The 25,559-nt window shown below is 37.7% G+C and overlaps 1 protein-coding gene across 2 annotated transcripts in view; it reads right to left on the reverse strand.

Annotated features, from left to right (window-relative positions):
• The window catches only part of LOC138754977 (uncharacterized), a 92,078-nt gene that overhangs the window by 27,172 nt on the left and 39,347 nt on the right, over positions 1–25,559 (reverse strand). For both annotated transcript variants that reach the window (XM_069920077.1, XM_069920075.1), the window contains exons 7-8: positions 12,379–12,456; positions 10,351–10,488 (exon numbers count right to left, since the gene is read on the reverse strand). In XM_069920077.1, the coding sequence (XP_069776178.1) occupies positions 10,351–10,488; positions 12,379–12,456 (216 nt within the window). The remainder of the gene's footprint in view (positions 1–10,350; positions 10,489–12,378; positions 12,457–25,559) is intronic.

Below are 25,559 nucleotides of genomic sequence, written 5' to 3' on the forward strand. Positions count from 1 at the left end.
GGAAGAAGATTCATGTAGAAAGAAATAAAATAAATTATCAAATACCAAAACTAATATTGACGCGAAATAAGCTACTCCCTTTTACAATAGACAACCTTTCCTTTAGAAAATGGGAAAAAAAAGGGATTAAAAGAATAGAAAATTGTTTTTCAGGAAGTAGATTCTTATCCTTTGAACAAATGAGAGATAAGTACAATATAACTGGAGATACAGCGCTGGCATATTACCAACTGAGATCCTACTTGAAAGATAAATTAGGAAGCAATTTGAGTTTACCAGAGGGAAGTAACCTTGAATATGTGATTACAGATACAATGTTAATCAAAAGATTTATAACAAATATGTATATCAAACTGCAAGAAAAGGAGAATGAGGAAACAAATGGTAAAACTAAACAAAAATGGGAACAAGATTTAAATATAAAGATAAAAAAGGAAACATGGGAGAAATTATGTTCTGGAACGATGAGAAATACAATAAATACGAGGCTGCGTATGATACAATATAATTGGTTACACAGACTATACATTACACCGCAAAAGTTAAATAAATGGGACCCAACAGTATCTGATAGATGTTTTCGATGTAAAAAAGAAAGGGGAACAACAATTCATGCAATCTGGACATGTGAGAGAGTAGAAAAATTTTGGGATGATCTAAACCAAATATTAAATAAAATTACAGAAAACAATATACCAAAGAATCCAGAGATCTTCCTCCTAAGTAACATAAAAAACAAAGAATTTGGAATTGATTTGGAGGATGCACAAAAAAGATTTGTTAAGATAGCTCTAGCCGTAGCAAAAAAATGTATTATGTCAACCTGGAAATTGGAAGATAATTTGAAAATACAACAATGGTATATAGAAATGAATAAATGTATTCCATTAGAAAAAATAACATATAGTTTAAGAAATAATATTGAAATATTCGAACAAGTATGGGAGCCTTACATTAAATACAATAGCGAAAACCTACCGGGAACAAACATTACCTAAGTTGATGGAAGGAGAAGAAAAGAAAAGAATGGACTCAGTAGAATTTCTGGTGTATTTTTGTTGAATGACAACATTGTCTGACTGAATTAATGCAACCTAGATTGTATACCTAAAATGGATGAGAGGGGGGTGGGGGTGGGGGTGTGGCTTGGGAGGAGGGAGGGGGGGGAGAAAAAATCACTGTAAATGTGTGGAAAAGAAAAAGTGTATATCATGGCTATTGTGATTTATGGTGTGAAAAATAAAAAATTTAAAAAAAATACCACTGGATGCTTTAGTATAAATTTATACCCTTTCTTCCATAAAATCGCCTTTGCTGTATTGAACTCTTTTCTCTTCTTTAGGAGTTCAAAACTTATATCTGAATAAATGAAGATTTTTTGCCCTTTATACTCCAGTGGTTTGTTGCCCTCTCTTACTTTTTCCATTGTCTTCTCCAGTACCTTTTCTCTTGTAGTATATCTTAGGAATTTTACTACAATAGATCTTGGTTTTTGTTGTGGTTGTGGTTTAGAGGCCAATACTCTATGTGCCCTTTCTATTTCCATTTCTTGCTGTAGTTCTGGACATCCTAGGGTCTTAGGGATCCACTCTTTTATAAACTCCCTCATATTCTTGCCTTCTTCATCTTCCTTAAGGCCCACTATCTTTATGTTATTTCTTCTGTTATGGTTTTCCATTGTATCTATTTTTTGAGCTAGTAGTTCTTGTGTCTCTTTAGTTTTTTTATTAGATTTCTCCAATTTCTTTTTTAAGTCTTCTACCTCCATTTCTGCTGCGACTGCCCGCTCTTCCATCTTGTCCATTTTCTTTCCCATTTCTGTTAAGGTCATCTCCATTTTATTTATTTTCTCTTCTGTGTTGTTTATTCTTTTTCTTAAATCCTTAAATTCCTGTGTTTGCCATTCTTTAAATGACTCCATGTATCCTTTAATAAGAGCAAGTATATCCTTTACCTTGCCTTTCTTTTCTTCTTCTATTTCACTGTACTCTTCCTCTTCTTCTTCCTCTGGGTTGACCATCTGTTGTTTCTTTGGTGCCCTTTCCTCCTCTTCTTTCTTGTTTCTATTGTCTTCTGTGGTCTCTTCTTGCTGCAGGTGTTCTGCAGCTGTCGTTGCCGGCTGTGGAGATCGACTCCCCAGCTGGTCCCCCCTCCCGTCGGTGAGTTTTTTTTCATTCGCATCGCGCATGCGCGGTTGCGCACTTTTACTCGGCTCTGCGAGCCATTTTTGTAGTCCATTATTTACCGACCTGAGGGAGCGGGTTTCTCTCTCCGCAGCGGGCCTCTTCGGACAGGTAAGGCCTTCACCTTTTTCCTCCTTAGTCTTCTCTCCCTCTCTTCTTACCGTTGCTTTCGATTTTTCTTTTTTTGTCGCCATCTTCTTTCCACCTTTATACTCACTTTTCTGTAACTTTTATTTCTGTGCCTTTGTGTTTTCCTTTGTTTTTCCCGACTTTTCTGGAGAGGGCTGGAGTTCACCGTCCGACACTACTCCATCACGTGACTCCTCTTGGATATATATTTTTGAAGAATATATGGAAACAGTAAAAGAATGGCAGTCACAAGAATTCAGTGAAATAAAAAGAAGAATAAAAAGTACAGAAGAAAAAGTGAATAGATTAGAGATGATCATGTCAGATATAGGAAAAAGAGTAGATAAGGTGGAAGAACGAGAAACAGCCATAGAAATGGAAGTAGATGACTTAAAAAAATTAGAAGAATCTGATAAAAAGATTAAAGAGACACAGGAACTGTTAGCTCAGAAGATAGATATAATGGAAAATTATAATAGAAAATTATAATAGAAGAAACAATATAAAGATAGTGGGCCTTAAGGAAGATGAAGAAGGCAAAAATATGAAAGAATTTATAAAAGAATGGATCCCCAGGGTCCTAGGAAGACCAGAATTACAGGAAGAAATGGAAATAGAAAGGGCACACAGAACATTAGCCCCTAAACCACAACCACAACAAAAACCAAGATCCATTCTAGTAAAATTCCTAAGATATACAACAAGAGAAAATATATTGGAGAAGGCAATGAAAAAAATAAGAGAAGACAAAAAACCACTGGAATACAAGGGTCAATAAATTTTTTTCTATCCAGATATAAGTTTTGAACTCCTGATGAAGAGGAAGGAGTTTAATGCAGCAAAAACGACCCTATGGAAAAAAGGTTATAAATTTATGTTAAAATACCCAGCGGTACTTAAATTAGTTATTCTGGGGCAGCAAATCAAACTATTCTCGGATCCGGAAAAAGCACGAAAATTTGCAGAACAACTACAAAACAGACAGAGAGATGAAGAGATGTAACAAGAACAAAAATGACAACAAACTATATGTATGTGTGTATGTCGATAAGAACTAAGAAGGGAAAGAAAGGAAGTAAGGAGGGAATTAAGAGCGTGACCTTTGTTATATATGAAGATTAAAATCTTTTCTGGGGGTTCTGGGTGGGGAAGAATAACAGTCACTGCGAAATCAGTTGACGCTTGCGAGCGGATTCGCAAATCCAAATGGAATGGGGAGATGAGGTTGCCCGAAAAGGGACAGAGGGCAACTCAGAAAGGGGAGGGACTATTAGGGTTAAAGGAATTTTAGATATGAGAATAGTGGAAATATTTAATGTTTTAGAAATGTTGTCTTATAATGTGTTCAAAAAAAGAAAGCAGAAATGGATAAGAAGGGAAGGTGGTGATGAGGAAACGGAAAGGAAAGATAAACAAAGTATGAAATGACTCTGTTGAACTGTAAGACTTTGAATATTAATGGAATACATAATTAAATCATAAGGAAGAAACTGTTAAATTTACTGAAAAAAGAAAAAATTGATATAGCATTTGTACAAGAAACACATTTAACTGAAGTGGAACACAAGAAATTAAAGAGAGATTGGATAGGACATGTAACAGCAGCATCATATAATTCAAAAGCCAGAGGAGTAGCTATATTAATTAGTAAAAATGTACCAATCAAAATAGAAGAGGAAATAATAGATCCAGCAGGGAGATATGTAATGATAAAATGTCAGATATATTCAGAATTTTGGAATTTACTCAATTCATATTCACCAAATGAAGAAGGTCAAAAATTTATGCAAGATATCTTTTTGAAGATAGCAGATATGCAAGGGAACATACTAATAGGAAGGGATTTTAACCTTAATTTGGACTCAAACATGGATAAAACTGGAAAAAAAAACTAACAGAAAGAACAAAGTAACCAAATTTATAATTAAATCGATGCAAGAAATGCAACTTTTGGATACATGGAGGAAACAACACCCAAAGGAAAAGGAATATTCATATTATTCGGGTAGACATAAAACATACTCAAGGATAGACCTATTCCTGTTATCAGCCCACATTCAAGGGAGAGTTAGGAAAACGGAATATAAAGCTAGACTATTATCGGACCACTCACCCCTGTTATTGGCCTTAGAGCTAGAGGACATCCCACCAAGAATGTGTAGATGGAGATTAAACTCCATGCTACGTAAAAGACAGGATTTTAGAGAATTAATTGAATGACAAATTAAAATGTACTTTGAAATAAATACGGAATCAATGAAAGATAAGTTTATACTATGGGACGCAATTAAAGCATTCATCAGAGGGCAAATAATAAGTTATGTAACTAAGATGAAGAAGGACTACAATCGGGAAACAGAACAGTTGGAAAGGGAAATAACAAATGCAGAAAAAGAATTAGCAATAAAGGAAGATACAACTAAAAGAAGAGAATTGGCAGACAAAAAAAAATATGAAACACTACAAACATATAAGGTGGAGAGGAACATAATGAAGACAAAACAGAAATATTATGAGCTAGGAGAAAAAACGCACAAAATTCTAGCGTGGCAGCTTAAGACAGAACAAATTAAAAGAATCGTATTGGCATTAAGGAAAAAGGACAAACAAATTACATATAATCCAACGGAGATCAATGAAAACTTCAGGGAATTCTACAAGCAACTATATCAAACTGAAAACGAAGGGAAAGAAGACAAAATAGATGAATTTCGCACTAAAATTGAACTAACGAAATTACAAACAGAGGAGCAAAATAAATTAATAAAACCATTTGAAATAGAAGAATTACAGGAGATATTAAAAAAACTACCGAATAATAAAACACCAGGAGAGGATGGATTCCCAATATAAAACATTTAAAGACTTATTAATTCCTCCCCTCCTGGAAGGAATTGCACCAGCATCATATAGACCAATATCTCTACTTAATACAGATTATAAGATAATAGCTAAACTATTAGCAGATTGGCCGACTATGTACCAAAAATAGTAAATCTAGACCAAACTGGATTTATTAAAAAAAGACGAACAACAGACAATATCTGTAAATTTATTAATTTAATTCATGCAGTAGAAGGAAATAAAACTCCAACAGTAGCGGTTGCTTTAGACGCAGAGAAGGCCTTTGACAGAGTAGAATGGAATTATTTATTCAAAGTACTACAAAAATTCAGCCTACCAGAGAAATATATTAATTGGATAAAAGCATGATATAAGGGGCAATTGGCGAAAGTGACAGTAAATGGATATATATCAAAACAATTTAACTTAAGCAGATCAACAAGGCAGGGATGTCCACTATCTCCTTCACTGTTCGCGTTAGCTATAGAACCACTAGTAGAACTGATAAGAACAGAAAATAAAATAAGAGGGATAAAAATAAAAGAGGAGTATAAAATCAGTCTATTTGCAGATGACGTTATAATATACTTAACAGAACCAGAAATATCAATAAAAGAATTACATCGGAAATTGAAGGAATATGGAGAAGTATCGGGGTACAAGATCAATGCAAATAAAAGTGAAACAATGCCAATGAATAATGCGGATTTCACAAAGTTTAAGAAAGAATCACCATTTAGATGGCAAACACAAGCAATACGATACCTAGGTATACAACTAATTAAAAATCTCGGTCATCTAGATAAACTAAATTATCATCCATTAATGAAAAAATTACAAGACGACTTAGAGCATTGGAAAGAATTACCACTAACACTGATAGGAAGGATAAACTGTATTAAATGAATATTTTCCCAAGGATACAATACCTATTTCAGTCATTACCAATACACTTAACAGAGAAATTCTTCAAGGAGTTAAAGAAAATAATAAGGAAATTCTTATGGAAAGGGGGGAAACCGAGGAGAGCACTAGATAAATTAACAGAATGGTACAAACAAGGAGGCTTACAACTACCAAACTTTAAGAATTATTATAGAGCTGCACAATTAAGATACCTATCAGATTTTTATCAAACAAGGGAAAAACCACATTGGACCAGATTAGAACTAGATAAAATAGGGGAGAAGATACCTGAACATATACTATATAAATGGGATGAAAAATTGATGCAACATAGAAATTCACCGGTATTGCATCATCTGCTCAACATTTGGAAGATTCACGTAGAAAGCAATAAAACAAATTACCAACTACCAAAACTAATATTGACGCAAAATCAACTAATCCCTTTCACAATAGATAACCTTTCCTTCAGAGAATGGGAGAGAAAAGGGATCAAAAGAATAGAAAATTGTTTTTCGGGAAATCATTTATTATACTTTGAACAAATGAAGGATAAATATAACTCACGATACAATGTTTGCATACTACCAACTGAAATCCTACTTGAAGGACAAATTGGTAAACAGTCTGAGGTTACCAGAAGGAAGCAATTTTGAATATGTGATTACAGATACAATGATAATTTAAAAATTTGTAACAAACATGTACATCAAACTGGAAGAAAAGGAGAATGAAGAAACAAACTGTAAACCTAAACAAAAATGGGAACAAAATCTAAACATAAAGATAAAGAATGAAACATGGGAGAAGCTATGCTCCTGAACTATGAGAAATACAATAAACACGAGGTTACGCATGATACAATATAACTGGATACACAGGCTATACATCACACCTCAAAAGTTAAATAAATGGGACCCAACAGTATCAGACAGATGTTTTCGCTGTAAAAAGGAAATGGGAACAACAATTCATGCAATTTGGACATGTGAGAAAGTGGAAAAATTTTGGGAAGATCGAAACCAGATATTAAATAAAATCACAAAAAGCAATATACCAAAAATCCCAGAGATCTTCCTCCTAAGTAATATAAGAAACAAAGAATTTGGACTCGATTTGGATGGAGCACAAAAAAGATTTGTTATGATAGCCCTAGCTGTACCAAAAAAATGTATTATGTCAACCTGGAAATTAGAAGACAATTTGACAATACAACAATGGTATATAGAAATGAATAAATGTATTCCATTAGAAAAAATAACCTATAATTTAAGAAATAATATTACAAAATTCGAACAAATATGGGAGCCATACATGAAATACAATAGAGAAATCCTACCATGGACTTCCACCACCTAAAATGACAGAAGGAGAAAATAACGAAAAGAACTGACTCAGTAAAATTTCTTGTTTATTTTTATTAAGTGACAATGTTGTTTAACGGGTTTAATGTATCTTATAGATTGAACTTCAAATAAATAGGGAAGGGGGTGAGGGAGGGAGGGAAGGGAGGGGGGAAAAAGGGGGAAAAAACAACACTGTATATATTTAATAAGAAAAATGTCTGTATGTATCTTGGTCAATATGGTTTATAGAGTGAAAAATAAAGATTTAAATTGTGAGATTAGTCAGGTGGATCGGGAAAATGGGTGTTATGAATGGTTGACTAAATTAATTAATGTAAGATATAGTATGGTTAGTTAAAATTTTTTGCATCAGTTATATTTAACCCCTGAAAAATTAAAAACTATGGATTTAGTAATTCAGATTTGTGTTTTAGGTGTGGATTATGTGTTGGAACATTTCTACATTCTGTTTGGTTTTGCGATAAAGTTCATCATTTCTGGTTTAAAATTAGGGAATTTCTTCAAACTTTGTTTAAAATTCAATTTCATTTAGATCCAAACATTGTTTTGTTAGGTTATTTTACTCTGTTAGTGGGCTTGGGGTTGGATAAGTTTCAGACAGCATTTATTCATCTAACAGTTGCTCGTAAATGTATTGCTACATCTTGGAAAGATGAAGCGGAGTTAAATGTAGTTTGATGGCATAATGAGTTGAAGTCGTGTATCGAAATGGAGAAAATAACATATAATTTACATAATAATTAAGATTTTTTTGTTAAGATGTGGACATCATATATGAAGAATATGAATTTAGTAATTACTGAATGTTTTTATTTATTTTTAATGCTTCCCTTTAGGGATCTGTTGTGGGAGGGGGAGGGGATGGGTTTGTTTTACTGTTTTATTATTAGACTACTTATTCTGGAAAAGTCTATTTATTTTTATTGAAAAAATACCAAATAAAGTTAAAAAAAAATGGCAGAATCAAAAAGATGGAAAATAGCAAAGGAGTACTGAAAATTTTAGAAACTGAGGGACAGTGAATACTTTTTCACAGAAGGGGAAGCGAGTTTGTTTGATTTGCAAGGAATATGTTAACTTTAATAGCCTATCTACAGATTTACACATTGCATCATAATCAATAAGATGGACACTTGGGCCAAGGACTGTATTCACTGAGAGCTGTGGAGAAATGTTGGAGACGGCTTTGTCCCTTTCTTGATCTTATTTTGTACCCAGCCTTTTATTTTGCACAGCTTTTTGAATGAGAATTTTAACATTTTATTGTATTCATTTAAAAGAGCGGCAGATACAGAAATGCCTACTGTAATATGTGAGCCCATCAAAAAATGACTGTCATGTCAACATTAAACTGTTCAGCAGTGTTGTATACTGAAGTTATTTGGTAGAAAATGGCAGGGGTCTTTTGGTCTAAAAACACCATTTATCCTGCAGTGTAACTGGTTTAAAACTGCCGTGCTTAATATTGTTTGACCCGTATATTTTTCTGTATGTGGCCCACAACCAAAATGTTTGGCCACCCCTGACGCTAGGGATAAAAGTGAACCTGTACAACACAGGGAAACAGTTGAAGAGAGCACAAGGCTATTATAGAATGACACGGAGGACACCAAGCACTACTGGAAAACAGATCTCTGGTACAAAATCACATGGCTACTGCCCCAGCACCTACTGCAGCCTCTCTGCCAACTGTGCCGTGTACAGCACCATGGCTACAATCTCCAGCAAAGCGGCCTGTGAAATCTCCACCCAATTCGAAGCTGAACACAAAATACATGTAAATGTTGGCACATATTTCTTGTTTTAGCAAGTTCTATAATTTGGTTTATTTGGGCTACATGACCAAAAAAAAGAGAAAAATGGCAGTGCTGACACCGACCACAGAGAGTGGGGAGCGAAGTCTTAGTGCTCCCCCGGAGAGTCCAATCGCCCAGTCCAACTGCCATAGGCTCTGTATGGGCTTTAAAAGGCCCATTAAAGGAGCTGACATTTGTTTATTTTAAAATGCTGCAACCATAGGGCTGGCTCAAAATGGCGATGCCTGTGATTGGCAGTGGCCACAAAGGGTTGCAGACTTTTGGGAGTGGAGGACTGGTGCAGGGAACCAGAAAACAGGGATACCACCCCCCCATTTGAGAAGCAAAGGAGATGACCTACAGGATGGTGATTTTGATGGTGGATCAGCTCTGAAGATGAAGAACACACAGGAGTCAGGATGTTGGTGACTGGAGGTGAGTACCCACGTAGGATACAGACTGCAACCAAAGGATTCACACCAGCCTGCTGGAGGCTGGTTGAAGGGGTACCAGGTATTGGAACTGGGATGCAAGAAGGTCCTGCAGGCTTCCTGTTTGGATTGAAGGCTGTGTGGCTGCAGGAATGGTGGAGGCAAAGCCATGGCCATTCAGTGACACTGGGGGAACTCTCTTTTGCTTCTTTTTCTCTGTCTGTAAAGGGCACTGGCCAATTTCTGCTGTCAGAGAATCTCTGTCTGCCTTATGGCAGATAAAAGGAAATTTTGTGTAATATTACATTTTGTTTTATTACATGACAATAAAATAATCTTGAAATACAAAGGATCCAGCAGGTACAAGAATTTGGAAACTCCTGCTCTGGTGGAGATGAATCATTCAAAAAAATTCAACATTGTCAGAAATCGAGCTTTGAAGTAGTTTTCAGATCTGTAAAGGGCCTTCCGGCACATGAGTTGATGCTGCCCAATTAACCTACAACCTCCATAGGGTGGGGGGGGATACCGGAGCAGCTGGAGGAAACCCACACAGATACGGGGAGAACATTCCAACTCCTTACGGACAGCATCGAAAACTGCAACAAAGAAATCAGGAAACCAACAGATGCAAGTTCATCTTTCATCGACAATCACCTAATCTAACATTAGAAACCAATTTCTCTCACCATACCTTGGGGCACCTCCTGTTTAGGGTGCGTTGGGAATCGAAGTATGTAATTGTCTTCTGATGCACATCTACAGAAATCAGAGACCAGTGGACCTCCAGGTGAATTGGGATCAAGAGCAGATCCTTGTTAAAAATGTCAACCTGTTGGATGGAAGTAAGTAAATCCTGTAACTCGGAAGTGCCCTCAAATAAAGGTTGGGGAATCATGAGTCAAGATCCCAACAATGCTCTTCAACATTTTCCTTCCAAGTTAAACACTTGTTTTTTTTTAAATTTAGACATACAGCACAGTAACAAGTCCTTTCAGCCCATGAGCCTGCACCACCATATTACAGCCAAATGACCTACAACCCCTAGTATGATTTGAAGGGTGGAAGGGAACCAGAGGAAACCCATGCAGACACAGGGAGAACGTACAAACTCCTGCGAGACAGCACCGGATTTGAAACCCCAATCACTGGCGCTGTAATAATGTTGCACTAACCGTGCTGCCCTTCTGGAGATAAGGAGGAAATATGTTGAGGGGGGTGAGAGGAGAGATTATCAGCAACATCAGTCCCAACAAAAGCAAAAAGTGCATCACACAGGTAAAGTGGGAGCAGTGTAAAACTGTTAAACTGTATTTCTTTTATAAAAATATCTTAGTAAATTAGAGAGTTACAATATTGTATCTGTATTCTTAGAAAATTATGTGGATTGGTACAGGGTCACAAAGTCACAGCATATTTATAGAGAACCACTGTTTTCAGAGAAGAGTGTTCATTCTTGGAGTCAAAGTGTTTTGGACAGACAGAGTGAATGGATTTCAAGTGGGTCTTATTTATTCAAGAACTGCTGAGGAAGTCACCTGTTTTTAATCAAAGCCACTTAAGTCTCTTGAACAGAGGCGAGGTCAGAGGTTGTTATGGATATGAAATGGATTTGAAAAAGGAACAGAATTCTGGTAGAATGGTCATTTGGTTTCCAAGAATTGGGACTCACCTCGTCCATGATGTGACTGTCACATGACTTGCAGAAATATATTACTGAATTCAGACATTTTGAGTTCAGTTTTGGAACAGTTCAGCTTGTAGTTCACAAAGTCAAAACCCTGTGACATACAGGGGTTGAAATCTTGTGAAAGACAGGGTTGAGTTACAGTAACCAGAAATGGTGCTGTTGTGTGTTACTCCTGGAAGAAGGGGAACACAGAATCAGTGGCTATTGAATTATTGAAGACCACTTTGCTGTCTCTTTGGAAAAGAGGACAGAATTCTACTGGCTCTATTTTTGTGCTTGGCCATTTCTTTTAACCCTTGTCTTGTTTGTGATCTCATCATGGAAGAAGATAACCACATTTGCTTAATCCTTGTCTGGGTTTGTGAATTAATTGTGAAAGAAAATAGCCAGATTTGCTGTCTTTGAGAAGAGGGCAGATTCTTTGTGTGGAAAATATAATTGTGAGTAAAAGAGGTCTGAAGATATAATGTTTAAAAGTGCTTTATAATTATTTCTGAACTGAGAATTTAAGACCTTGAAGCAAGACTAAAATGATGCTGAACTTTTAAAGATTGACTTTTCAGAGTGGGATTTTGAATTACACACACACACACACACACACACACACACATTTACATATAGTGGGGCTAAGTTTAGAGATAAGTAAGAAATGTTGTTATTAATAGTTTAATTTAAAAAAAACTATTATTTTGAATTTACCATTGTCTGGTGAATTGTCCATTGTTGTTCCTGTGTCCTGTGTTAGTGCTAACAAAGTTCTTTTAGTCCCAAAAATAATTAAAAGGGTTGTTAGTGCATAACAGCAGATGCAACATAATCTACCCAACATTTGCCAACACCTTTCCCAGACTGTTGAGATCAGGGAAGTGAAGGATGAAGATCCTACATCCTATCCAAGATATACCTGGTGTGGCAGAAATGACAAAGAAGGGAGACAGGTCGGAGGTAGCTTTGTTCCATACTGAATCAAACCGTCTGCCTGATACTACTTTCATGAGAGAACAGGGTGGAATAGTTGCAGCAAAATCTTACATTTTTGGTCCATCTTTTCACTCCATCGTACCCTTTTGTTCTAAGCTTGTCATAAAAAAAGCTGTTGAAGAAGTGAACCTGCATGAAGGAGACAAATCATTAGTCATTGTGATGCCCCTGTTCTTCCCTGCTATCCACCCATCACCTCCGTGACCAACTACTTGCAGTCAAAACATAGGAATCTTACTCTTCACTCCCTCCCTCATCAATCAGTAGCCTTCCTTACCTGGTTTAAATTAAGTACATGGAGTGGAGAAGACAGGCGAGGAAATTCAGTTATAGGGAGATGGACTGGAGAATCTGGCACTGTTTTCCTTACAGCGGTTAAGATGGCAAGTAGTTTGCATCAGTTAGGAGAAACTCTAGGGTCAGTAAATGAAGGACACAGCATTATAGAGTCATTATGGAGATTTACAGCGTGGAAACAGGCCTTTTGGCCCAACTCTTCCATGCCAACCAAGTTGTCTGTTTCAGCTAGTCCCATTAACCTGTGTTTACCCCATATCCCTCTAAACCAGGGGTGGCCATACTACGGCCCCCAGGCCAACTGTGGCCCATTGCCCATTATTAAGTGCCCCAGGGCGAATTTTAAGAATAAAATGGAATATGGCCATTAGAACATAGTCTCTAACAATAAATTGCACCACATGTATATCACACTTCTTAGTTTCAACACTAAATGTTGCTGCCATTTTGAACAAGTAAAAAAGGTTGGAGGCTTCCTTGCCCCTTTCTTGATCTTTCCTCCTGTTCTTACTTTGCATCCAGCTTTCTATCTTGCATTGCTTTTTGAATGAGTTATATTATATTCATTCAAATTTACAAGCAGCAGATTCAGAAATGCCTACTGTAATATGTGAGCCCATCAATAAACTACCGTAAAGTCAACAGTTAAACTGTTCAGCAGTGTGGTATACTGTAGTTATTTTGATAGAAAATGGCACAGGGGTTTTCTGGTCTAAAAACGACATTTATCCTGCAGCATAACTAGTTGAAAAGTGCCAGGCTTAATATTGTTTGGCCCATAACTTCTTATATTTTTCTGAATGTGGCCCACAACCAAAAAAGTTTGGCCACCCCTGCCAAACCATGTACCTGAACATTACAATTATTCCTGTGTCCACCACTTTGTATGGCAAATCGTTCCACATTCCAACAGGTCATTCAGCATGAGAAGACCACCAAGCACTACTGACTTAGCACATTTCTTTTTGCACTACAACCAACTGTGAAGATACATTTAAAAGCTACCTCCCTAATATCATACTGTCATGGATCTGTGTTAATATTAATATTTAGGTTAATGTTAAGCTATATTTCCTACAAATATGTCTTAGGTAATGTAGTGGGTTTGAAACAGGGTTGCACTCCCATACAATACATTCAGAAGCGAGGTCATCTTTTGGAGTCATAACATCTGCAAGCCAGAGTAATGAGAAACTGGAGCTGGCAACTGTTAAAGATTCCAGTATTGATCACATGGTTTCCAGGAATTTAGACTGATCTCATTGATGATGTTACATCACATGATGTCAGAGAACTATATACTGAAGGCAGAGAGACGTTTTCGTCAGAAGAAGACTGAAGAGATTTGCCATCCTGGAAAGGCAGAACTTGTATTATCCTTGTCACAGGAGGCACAAAACATAAGTGGCTTTTAAGTAAGTAAGACCATTTCTGATTAACTCTAAGTTTTCAAATCTTTTTGAAAAGGATCTGTGTTCTTCTTATTAACAGAAGGAATGCCCAGTGGCATTTTAAAAGAAAACAGCCACTCCGACTGCTCTTTTAAGAGAGGCAGCCTCATGTGCCCAGAAGATAGTCCTGTTTGAAGAATATCTTGCTGAAAGACAGCTCAAGAGACTTGTGAGTTTAAAGATATCTGAAAATATACCGTTTAAAAGTGCTTCATAATTACTTCTGAACTGCAATTTAAAAGAATCCTCAAGTTCAACAAGATGTTTGAAACTGGACTTTAAAAGTAACTTCTATAGAATCATCCTAAAATTGTAATGGTTTTGGACTTTAACACCCACACACATACACACATACACACACACACACACACATTTACATTAACATAGAGTTTTAAGGGAGGAGTCAAGTGATGGAGTAGTGGCCGGTCGGGGAACTCCAGCCCTCTCCGGAAAAGTTTAAAAAAAACACAGAAAACACAAAGGCACAAACACAAAAATTAAAATAAAGTGAAAGTAAAGGTGGGAAGAAAATGGCAACGAAGAAAGAAAAGTCGAAAGAAACGGTAAGAAGAGAAGAAGAAGACATCAGAAGAAGGTGAAGGCCTTACCTGTCCGAGGAGGCCCGCTGTGGAGATAGAAGCCCGCTCCCTAAGGTCAGTCGAAGTCCTGAGCTCGGGACTACAAAAATGGCTTGCAGAGCCAAGCAAAAGTGCGCAAGACAACAAAAACACTGACGGGAGGGGGGACCAGCTGAGGAGTCGATCTCCACAGCTGAGAATGACAGCCACAGCACAACAACAAGAAGAGAACATAGAAAACAACAAGAACAAGAAAGAAGAGAGTAAAAAGAAATCAAGGAAACAACAGATGACCAACCCAGAGGAAGAAGAAGAACAGAGAAATGGAAGAAGAAGGGAAGGGCAAGACAATGGAGATATATTTTTTTAAAGAATATATGGAATCAGTAAAAGAATGGCAATCACAAGAATTTAGTGAAATAAAAAGAAGAATTAAAAGTACAGAAGAAAAAATGAACAGATTAGAGATGGTCATGTCAGATATAGGAAAAAGAGTAGACAAGGTGGAAGAACGAGAAACAGCCGTAGAAATGGAAGTAGAGGACTTAAAAAAGAAATTAGAAGAATCTAATAAAAAAGTTAAAGGGACACAAGATCTGTTAGCTCAGAAGATAGATATAATGGAAAATTATAATAGAAGAAATAATATAAAGATAGTGGGCCTTAAGGAAGATGAAGAAGGCAAGAATATGAGAGAATTTATAAAAGATTGGATCCCCAGGGTCCTAGGAAGACCAGAATTACAGGAAGAAATGGAAATAGAAAGGACACAAAGAACATTAGCCCCTAAACCACAGCCACAACAAAAACCAAGATCCATTTTAGTAAAATTCCTAAGATATACAACAAGAGAAAATATATTGGAGAAAGCAATGAAGAAAATAAGAGAAGACAAAAAGCCACTGGAATACAAAGGTCAAAAAAAATGTTTTCTATCCAGACATAAGTTTTGAACTCCTGAAGAAGAGAAAGGAGTTTAATACAGCAAAAGCGATCCTATGGAAAAAAGATATAAATTTATGCTAAAGTACCCAGCGATACTTAAAATAGTTATTCCAGGGCAGCAAAACAGACTATTCTCGGATCTGGAGGAGGCACGAAAATTTGCAGAACAACTACAAAACAGACAGAGAGATGAAGACATGTAACGAGAGCAAAAATGACCACGAACTATATGTATGTGTGTATGTATATATGTGTGTACATGAGTGTATGCATATTTAAAAGAAAATATATAGAGAATAGATAAGAATTAATAAGGGAAAGAAAGGGAAGAGAGGAGGTAAGGAGGGAATTAAGAGAGTGACCTTTGTTGTATATGAAAATTAAAATCTTTTCTGGGGGGGGCTGGGTGGGGAGGAGTTATGGTCACTGCGAAATCAGTTGACGCTTGCGAGTGAATTCGCAAATCCAAACGGAGAGGGGAGATGTGGTTGCCCGACAAGGGATAAAGGGCAACTCAGGAAGGGGAGGGGATAGTGGGGCAAAAGAAATTTTAGATAGGAGAATAAGGGAAATGTTTGATGTTTTAGAAATGTTGTCTTATAAAGTGTTCAAAAAAAGAAAGCAGAAATGGATAAGAAGGAAAGGCGATGATGAGGAAACGGAAAGGAAAGATAAACAAAGTATGAAATGGCTATGTTGAACTATTCTTCTTTCTTTGGCTTGGCTTCGCGGACGAAGATTTATGGAGGGGGTAAAAAGTCCACGTCAGCTGCAGGCTCGTTTGTGGCTGACAAGTCCGATGCGGGACAGGCAGACACGGTTGCAGCGGTTGCAGGGGAAAATTGGTTGGTTGGGGTTGGGTGTTGGGTTTTTCCTCCTTTGCCTTTTGTCAGTGAGGTGGGCTCTGCGGTCTTCTTCAAAGGAGGTTGCTGCCCGCCAAACTGTGAGGCGCCAAGATGCACGGTTTTTTGTTTTTTTTTAATTTTTTTATTTTTCACACCATAAATCACAATAGTCATGATATACACTTTTTCTTTTCCACACATTTACAGTGATTTTTTCTCCCCCCCCCCTCCCTCCTCCCAAACCACCCCCCCACCCCCCCCCCTCTCATCCATTTTAGGTATACAATCTAGGTTGCATTAATTCAGTCAGACAATGTTGTCATTCAACAAAAATACACCAGAAATTCTACTGAGTCCATTCTTTTCTTTTCTTCTCCTTCCATCAACTTAGGTAATGTTTGTTCCCGGTAGGTTTTCGCTATTGTATTTAATGTAAGGCTCCCATACTTGTTCGAATATTTCAATATTATTTCTTAAACTATATGTTATTTTTTCTAATGGAATACATTTATTCATTTCTATATACCATTGTTGTATTTTCAAATTATCTTCCAATTTCCAGGTTGACATAATACATTTTTTTGCTACGGCTAGGGCTATCTTGACAAATCTTTTTTGTGCATCTTCCAAGTCAATTCCAAATTCTTTATTTTTTATGTTACTTAGGAGAAAGATCTCTGGATTCTTTGGTATATTGTTTTCTGTTATTTTATTTAATATCTGATTGAGATCATCCCAAAATTTTTCTACTCTCTCACATGTCCAGATTGCATGAATTGTTGTTCCCCTTTCTTTTTTACATCGAAAACATCTATCAGATACTGTTGGGTCCCATTTATTTAACTTTTGCGGTGTAATGTATAGTCTGTGTAACCAATTATATTGTATCATACGCAGCCTCGTATTTATTGTATTTCTCATCGTTCCAGAACATAATTTCTCCCATGTTTCCTTTTTTATCTTTATATTTAAATCTTGTTCCCATTTTTGTTTAGTTTTACCATTTGTTTCCTCATTCTCCTTTTCTTGCAGTTTGATATACATATTTGTTATAAATCTTTTGATTAACATTGTATCTGTAATCACATATTCAAGGTTACTTCCCTCTGGTAAACTCAAATTGCTTCTTAATTTATCTTTCAAGTAGGATCTCAGTTGGTAATATGCCAGCGCTGTATCTCCAGTTATATTGTACTTATCTCTCATTTGTTCAAAGGATAAGAATCTACTTCCTGAAAAACAATTTTCTATTCTTTTAATCCCTTTTTTTTCCCATTTTCTAAAGGAAAGGTTGTCTATTGTAAAAGGGAGTAGCTTATTTTGCGTCAATATTAGTTTTGGTATTTGATAATTTATTTTATTTCTTTCTACATGAATCTTCTTCCATATATTGAGGAGATGGTGTAATACTGGAGAAGTTCTATGTTGTACCAATTTTTCGTCCCATTTATATAATATGTGTTCAGGTATCTTTTCCCCTATTTTATCTAATTCTAGTCTCGTCCAGTCTGGTTTTTCCCTTGTTTGATAAAAATCTGATAGGTACCTTAATTGTGCGGCTCTATAATAATTTTTGAAGTTTGGCAATTGTAAGCCTCCTTGTTAATTTATCTAGTGCTATCCTCGGTTTCCCCCCTCTCCATAAAAATCTCCTTATTATTTTCTTTAACTCTTTGAAGAATTTTTCTGTCAGTTGTATTGGCAATGCCTGAAATAAGTATAGTATCCTTGGAAAAATGTTCATTTTAATACAGTTTATCCTTCCTATCAGTGTTAGTGGTAGCTCTTTCCAATGCTCTAAATCGTCCTGTAATTTTTTCATTAGTGGATTGTAATTGAGTTTATATAATTGGCCTAGATTTTTGTTTATTTGCACACCTAGGTATCTTATTGCCTGCATTTGCCATCTGAATGGGGATTCCTCCTTAAATTTTGAGAAATCCGCGTTATTCATAGGCATTGCTTCACTTTTATTTACGTTTATCTTGTATCCCGACACTTCTCCATATTCCTTCAATTTCTTATATAGTTCTTTTATTGATAGTTCTGGTTCTGTTAAGTACACTATCACATCATCCGCAAATAGACTGATTTTATATTCCCTGTCTTTTATTTTTATTCCTTTTATATTATTATCTATTCTTATCGATTCTGCTAGTGGTTCTATAGCTAGCGCAAACAATAATGGTGATAGTGGGCATCCCTGCCGCGTTGACCTGCTTAAGTAAAATTGCTTTGATACATGTCCATTTACTGTCACTTTCGCTAACGGTCCCTCATATAATGCTTTAATCCAATTAATATACTTCTCCGGTAAACTGAATTTTTGCAATACTTTGAACAAGTAATTCCATTCTACTCTGTCGAAGGCCTTCTCTGCGTCTAAAGCAACTGCTACTGCCGGTGCTTTATTTCCTTCTACTGCATGAATTAAGTTAATAAATTTACAAATATTGTCTGTTGTGCGTCTTTTTTTGATAAATCCAGTTTGGTCTAAATTTACCATTTTCGGTACCTGTTAGGCTAATCTGTTTGCTAATAGTTTAGCTATTATCTTATAATCTGTGTTTAGCAGAGATATTGGTCTATATGATGCTGGTGAGAGTGGATCTTTCCCTTGTTTTAGTATCACTATAATTATTGCTGTTTTACATTAATCTGGTAAGTTTTGTGTCTCATCAATCTGGTTGATTACATCCAGGAGGGGCGGTATTATTAGATCTTTAAATGTTTTGTAGAATTCTATTGGGAGTCCATCCTCTCCTGGTGTCTTATTATTTGGTAAATTTTTTATTATCTCTTGTATTTCTACTGTTCCAAATGGTTCTGTTAATTTATTTTGTTCCTCTATTTGTAGTTTTGGTAGTTCAATTTTAGTCAAAAATTCATCTATTTTCCCTTCTTTCCCTTCATTTTCAGTTCGGTATAATTGTTCATAGAATTCTCTGAAGTTTTCCTTAATTTCTTTTGGATTATATGTAATTTGTTTGTCTTTTTTCCTTGTTGCCAATACCATTTTCTTAGTTTGCTCTGTCTTAAGCTGCCATGCTAAGATTTTGTGTGTTTTTTCACCTAGTTCATAATATTTCTGTTTTGTCTTCATTATATTCTTCTCCACCTTATATGTTTGTGATGTTTCATATTTTATTTTTTTATCCGCCAATTCTCTTCTTTTGGTTGTATCTTCCTCTATTGCTAATTTTTTTTCTATGTTTATTATTTCCCTTTCCAACTGCTCTGTTTCCTGATTATAGTCCTTCTTCATCTTGGTTGCATAACTTATTATTTGTCCTCTAATGAATGCTTTCATTGCGTCCCATAGTATAAACTTATCTTCCATTGATTCCGTATTTACTTCAAAGTACATTTTTAATTGTTTTTCAATAAATTCTCTAAAATCCTGTCTTTTAAGTAGCATGGGGTTTAATCTCCATCTATACATTCTTGGAGGGATGTCCTCTAGCTCTATTGCCAATAACAGGGATGAGTGGTCCGATAATAGTCTAGCTTTATATTCCGTTTTCCTAACTCTCCCTTGAATGTGGGCTGATAACAGGAATAGGTCTATCCTTGAGTATGTTTTATGTCTAGTCGAGTAGTATGAGTATTCCTTTTCTTTTGGGTTTTGTTTCCTCCATATGTCCACAAGTTTCATTTCTTGCATTGATTTAATTATAAATTTGGTTACTTTGTTCTTCCTGTTAATTTTTTTCCCCGTTTTATCCATATTTGGATCCAAATTCAGATTGAAATCCCCTCCTATTAGTATGTTCCCTTGCGTATTAGCTACCTTCAAAAAGATATCTTGCATAAACTTTTGATCTTCTTCGTTAGGTGAATATATATTAAGTAGATTCCAAAGCTCCGAATATATCTGACATTTTATCATAACATATCTCCCTGCTGGATCTATTATTTCCTCTTCTATTTTAAATGGCACATTTTTGCTAATTAATATAGCCACTCCTCTTGCTTTTGAATTATACGATGCTGCTGTTACATGTCCTACCCAATCTCTCTTTAATTTCTTGTGCTCCAATTCAGTTAAGTGTGTTTCTTGGACAAATGCTATATCTATTTTTTCCTTTTTCAGTAAATTTAGTAGTTTCTTCCTTTTAATTTGGTTATGTATTCCATTAATATTTAGAGTCATATAGTTCAGCGTAGCCATTTTATATTTTGTTTATCTTCTCTTTCCGTTTTTCCATCATTACCTTTCCTCCTTTTCCATTTCTGTTTTCTTATTTTCAACTCTTTACCATTCAACATTCCTACAACATCCAACATTTTCCTTATTCTCCTATTTCTATCTTCTTTATCCCCAATCTCCCCTTCCCCTCCTGAGTTGTCCTTTATCCCTTGTCGGACAACCACATCTCCCCTCTCCATTTGGATTTGCGAATCCACTCGCAAGCGTCAACTGATTTTGCAGTGACCACTCTTTTCCCCCACCCAGCCCCCCCCAGAAAAGATTTCACTTTTTATATGTCACAAAAGTCACTCTTTTAATTCCCTCCTTATTCTCTCTATTCCATTACCTTCCCTTATTAATTCTTGTCTATACTATCTATGTTTTCCTCTAATTACAGATACTTTCACGTATGCCCATTGTCTCTATTCACTCTTATACCTCTTTACCCGCATACAAATCAATCGTGGTCATTTTTACCCTCATTACCCGTCTTCATCCTTCAGTCTATTTTTGTCTTTACCCACATACATATCAATCGTGATCATTTTTGCTTTCATTACCCGTCTTCATCCCTCAGTCTATTTTTGTAATTGTTCTGCAAATTTTCGTGCTTCTTCTGGATCCGAGAACAGTCTGTTTTGTTGTCCTGGAATAAATATTTTCAATACCGCAGGATGCTTCAGTGTGAATTTATATCCTTTCTTCCATAAAATCGCTTTTGCTGTATTGAACTCTTTTCTCTTCTTTAGGAGTTCAAAGCTTATATCTGGATAAATGAAGATTTTTTTGCCCTTTATACTCCAGTGGTTTGTTGTCCTCTCTTACTTTTTCCATTGTCTTCTCCAGTACCTTTTCTCTTGTAGTATATTTTAGGAATTTTACCACAATAGACCTTGGTTTTTGTTGTGGTTGTGGTTTAGGGGCCAATGTTCTATGTGCCCTTTCTATTTCCATTTCTTGCTGTAGTTCTGGACATCCTAAGGCCTTAGGGATCCATTCTTTTATAAACTCCCTCATAATCTTGCCTTCTTCATCTTCCTTAAGGCCCACTATCTTTATGTTATTTCTTCTGTTATAATTTTCCATTATATCTATTTTTTGGGCTCGTAATTCTTGTGTCTCTTTAGTTTTTTTATTAGATTCCTCCAATTTCTTTTTTAAGTCTTCTACCTCCATTTCTGCTGCTATTGCCCGTTCTTCCATCTTGTCCATTTTTTTGCCCATTTCTGTTAAGGTCATATCCATTTTATTTATTTTCTTTTCTGTGTTGTTTATTCTTCTTCTTAAATCATTGAATTCCTGTGTTTGCCATTCTTTAAATGACTCCATGTATCCTCTAACAAGAGCAAGTATATCCTTTACCTTGCCTTTCCCTTTATCTATTTCACTGTATTCTTCCTCTTCTTCTTCCTCTGGGTTGGCCATCTGTTGTTTCTTTGATGCCCTTTCCTCCTCTTCTTTCTTGTTTCCATTGTCTTCTGCGGTCTCTTCTTGCTGCAGGTGTTCTGCAGCTGTCGTTGCCGGCTGTGGAGATCGACTCCCCAGCTGGACCCCCCTCCCGTCGGTGTGTTTTTTTTCATGCGTGGTTGCGCACTTTTACTCGGCTCTGTGAGCCATTGTTGTAGTTTTTCTACCGACCTGAGGGAGTGGGGTCCTCTCTCCACAGCGGGCCTCTTCGGACAGGTAAGGCCTTCACCTTTTTCCTCCGTTGTCTTCTCTTCCTCTCTTCTTTCCGTTGATTTTGATTTTTCTCCTTTTGTCTCCATCTTCTTTCCACCTTTATACTCACTTTTCTTTAACTTGTATTTCTGTGCCTTTGTATTTTCTCTTGTTTTTCCCGACTTTTCTGGAGAGGGCTGGAGTTCACCGTCCGGCCACTACTCCATCACGTGACTCCTCCCAAGATGCACGGTTTGAGGCGTTATCAGCCCACTGGCGGTGGTCAATGTGGCAGGCACCAAGAGATTTCTTTAGGCAGTCCTTGTACCTTTTCTTTGGTGCACCTCTGTCACGGTGGCCAGTGGAGAGCTCGCCATATAACACGATCTTGGGAAGGCGATGGTCCTCCATTCTGGAGACGTGACCCATCCAGCGCAGCTGGATCTTCAGCAGCGTGGACTCGATGCTGTCGACCTCTGCCATCTCGAGTACTTCGACGTTAGGGATGAAAGCGCTCCAATGGATGTTGAGGATGGAGCGGAGACAACGCTGGTGGAAGCGTTCTAGGAGCCGTAGGTGGTGCCGGTAGAGGACCCATGATTCGGAGCCGAACAGGAGTGTGGGTATGACAATGGCTCTGTATACGCTTATCTTTGTGTGGTTTTTCAGTTGGTTGTTTTTCCAGACTCTTTTGAGTAGTCTTCCAAAGGCGCTATTTGCCTTGGCGAGTCTGTTGTCCATCTCATTGTCGATCCTTGCATCTGATGAAATGGTGCAGCCGAGATAGGTAAACTGGTTGACCGTTTTGAGTTTTGTGTGCCCGATGGAGATGTGGGGGGGCTGGTAGTCATGGTGGGGAGCTGGCTGATGGAGGACCTCAGTTTTCTTCAGGCTGACTTCCAGGCACCCCTACAGCCGACAAGATTGTCATCCTGGGCGACTTCAACGCTCGTGTCGGCAAAGACTCAGAAACTTGGCCAGGAATCCTGGGCAAGCATGGCATCGGCAAGTGCAACGACAATGGGTGCCTCCTGTTGGAGCTCTGCGCAGAACAGCGGCTCGTCATTACAAACACCCTTTTTCAGCAGAGGGACATCCTGAAGACCACCTGGATGCATCCCCGATCCAAACACTGGCACCTCCTGGACTACATCCTGGTGCGAGAAAGTGACAAACGAGATGTGCTCCACACCAGGGTCATGCCTAGCGCGGAATGCCACACTGACCACCGGCTGGTTCGCTGCAAGCTCAACCTTCACTTCAAGCCAAAGCCCAGGAACAATAAAGCCCCCAGAAAGAGGTTCAATGTTGGAAACCTGCAGTCAGACAAAGCGAGAGGAAACTTCCAGGCAAACCTCAAAGCAAAGCTCGACGATGCAACCCGCCTCACGGACCCGTCCCCTGAAACCCTCTGGGATCAGTTGAAGACTACCATACTGCAATCCACTGAAGAGGTACTGGGCTTCTCCTCCAGGAAAAACAAGGACTGGTTTGACGAAAACAGCCAGGAGATCCAGGAGCTGCTGGCAAAGAAGCGAGCTGCCCACCAGGCTCACCTTACAAAGCCGTCCTGTCCAGAGAAGAAACAAGCCTTCCGTCGCGCATGCAGCCATCTTCAGCGCAAACTCCGGGAGATCCAAAATGAGTGGTGGACTAGCCTTGCCAAACGAACCCAGCTCAGCGCGGACATTGGCGACTTCAGGGGTTTCTACGAGGCTCTAAAGGCTGTGTACGGCCCCTCACCCCAAGTCCAAAGCCCGCTGCGCAGCTCAAAGTCCTCCTCAGCGACAAGATCTCCATCCTCAACCGATGGTCAGAACACTTCCAATCTCTTTTCAGTGCCAACCGCTCAGTCCAAGACTCCGCCCTGCTCCAGCTCCCTCAACAGCCCCTAAGGCTAGAGCTGGATGAGGTTCTCACCCTGGATGAGACATATAAGGCAATCGAACAACTGAAAAGTGGCAAAGCAGCAGGTATGGATGGAATCCCCCCAGAGGTCTGGAAGGCTGGCGGCAAAACTCTGCATGCCAAACTGCATGAGTTTTTCAAGCTTTGTTGGGACCAAGGAAAACTGCCTCAGGATCTTCGTGATGCCACCATCATCACCCTGTACAAAAACAAAGGCGAGAAATCAGACTGCTCAAACTACAGGGGAATCACGTTGCTCTCCATTGCAGGCAAAATCTTCGCTAGGATTCTCCTAAATAGAATAATACCTAGTGTCGCCGAGAATATTCTCCCAGAATCACAGTGCGGCTTTCGCGCAAACAGAGGAACTACTGACATGGTCTTTGCCCTCAGACAGCTCCAAGAAAAGTGCAGAGAACAAAACAAAGGACTCTACATCACCTTTGTTGACCTCACCAAAGCCTTCGACACCGTGACCAGGAAAGGGCTTTGGTAAATACTAGAGCGCATCGGATGTCCCCCAAAGTTCCTCAACATGATTATCCAACTGCACGAAAACCAACAAGGTCGGGTCAGATACAGCAATGAGCTCTCTGAACCCTTCTCCATTAACAATGGCGTGAAGCAAGGCTGTGTTATCGCACCAACCCTCTTTTCAATCTTCTTCAGCATGATGCTGAACCAAGCCATGAAAGACCCCAACAATGAAGACGCTGTTTACATCTGGTACCGCACGGATGGCAGTCTCTTCAATCTGAGGCGACTGCAAGCTCACACCAAGACACAAGAGAAACTTGTCCGTGAACTACTCTTTGCAGACGATGCCGCTTTAGTTGCCCATTCAGAGCCAGCTCTTCAGCGCTTGACGTCCTGCTTTGCGGAAACTGCCAAAATGTTGAACTATATGACTTTAAATATTAACAGAATACATAACCAAATCAAAAGGAAGAAACTGCTTAATTTACTGAAAAGAGAAAAAATTGATATAGCATTTGTGCACGAAACACATTTAACTGAATTGGAGCACAAGAAATTAAAGAGAGATTGGGTAGGACATGTAACAGCAGCGTCGTATAATTCAAAAGCAAGAGGAGTAGCTATATTAATCAGTAAAAATGTACCAATTAAAATAGAAGAGGAAATAATAGATCCAGCAGGGAGATATGTAATGATAAAATGTCAGATATATTCGGAGTTTTGGAATTTACTCAATGTATATTCACCTAACGAAGAAGATCAAAAATATATGCAAGATATTTTTTTGAAGATAGCAGACACGCAAGGGAACATACTAATAGGAGGGGATTTCAACATTAATTTGAATTCAAACATGGATAAAACTGTGAAAAAAATTAAC

This window comes from Narcine bancroftii, chromosome 2, assembly GCF_036971445.1.
Source record: "Narcine bancroftii isolate sNarBan1 chromosome 2, sNarBan1.hap1, whole genome shotgun sequence".
Taxonomy (NCBI): Eukaryota; Metazoa; Chordata; class Chondrichthyes; order Torpediniformes; family Narcinidae; genus Narcine; species Narcine bancroftii.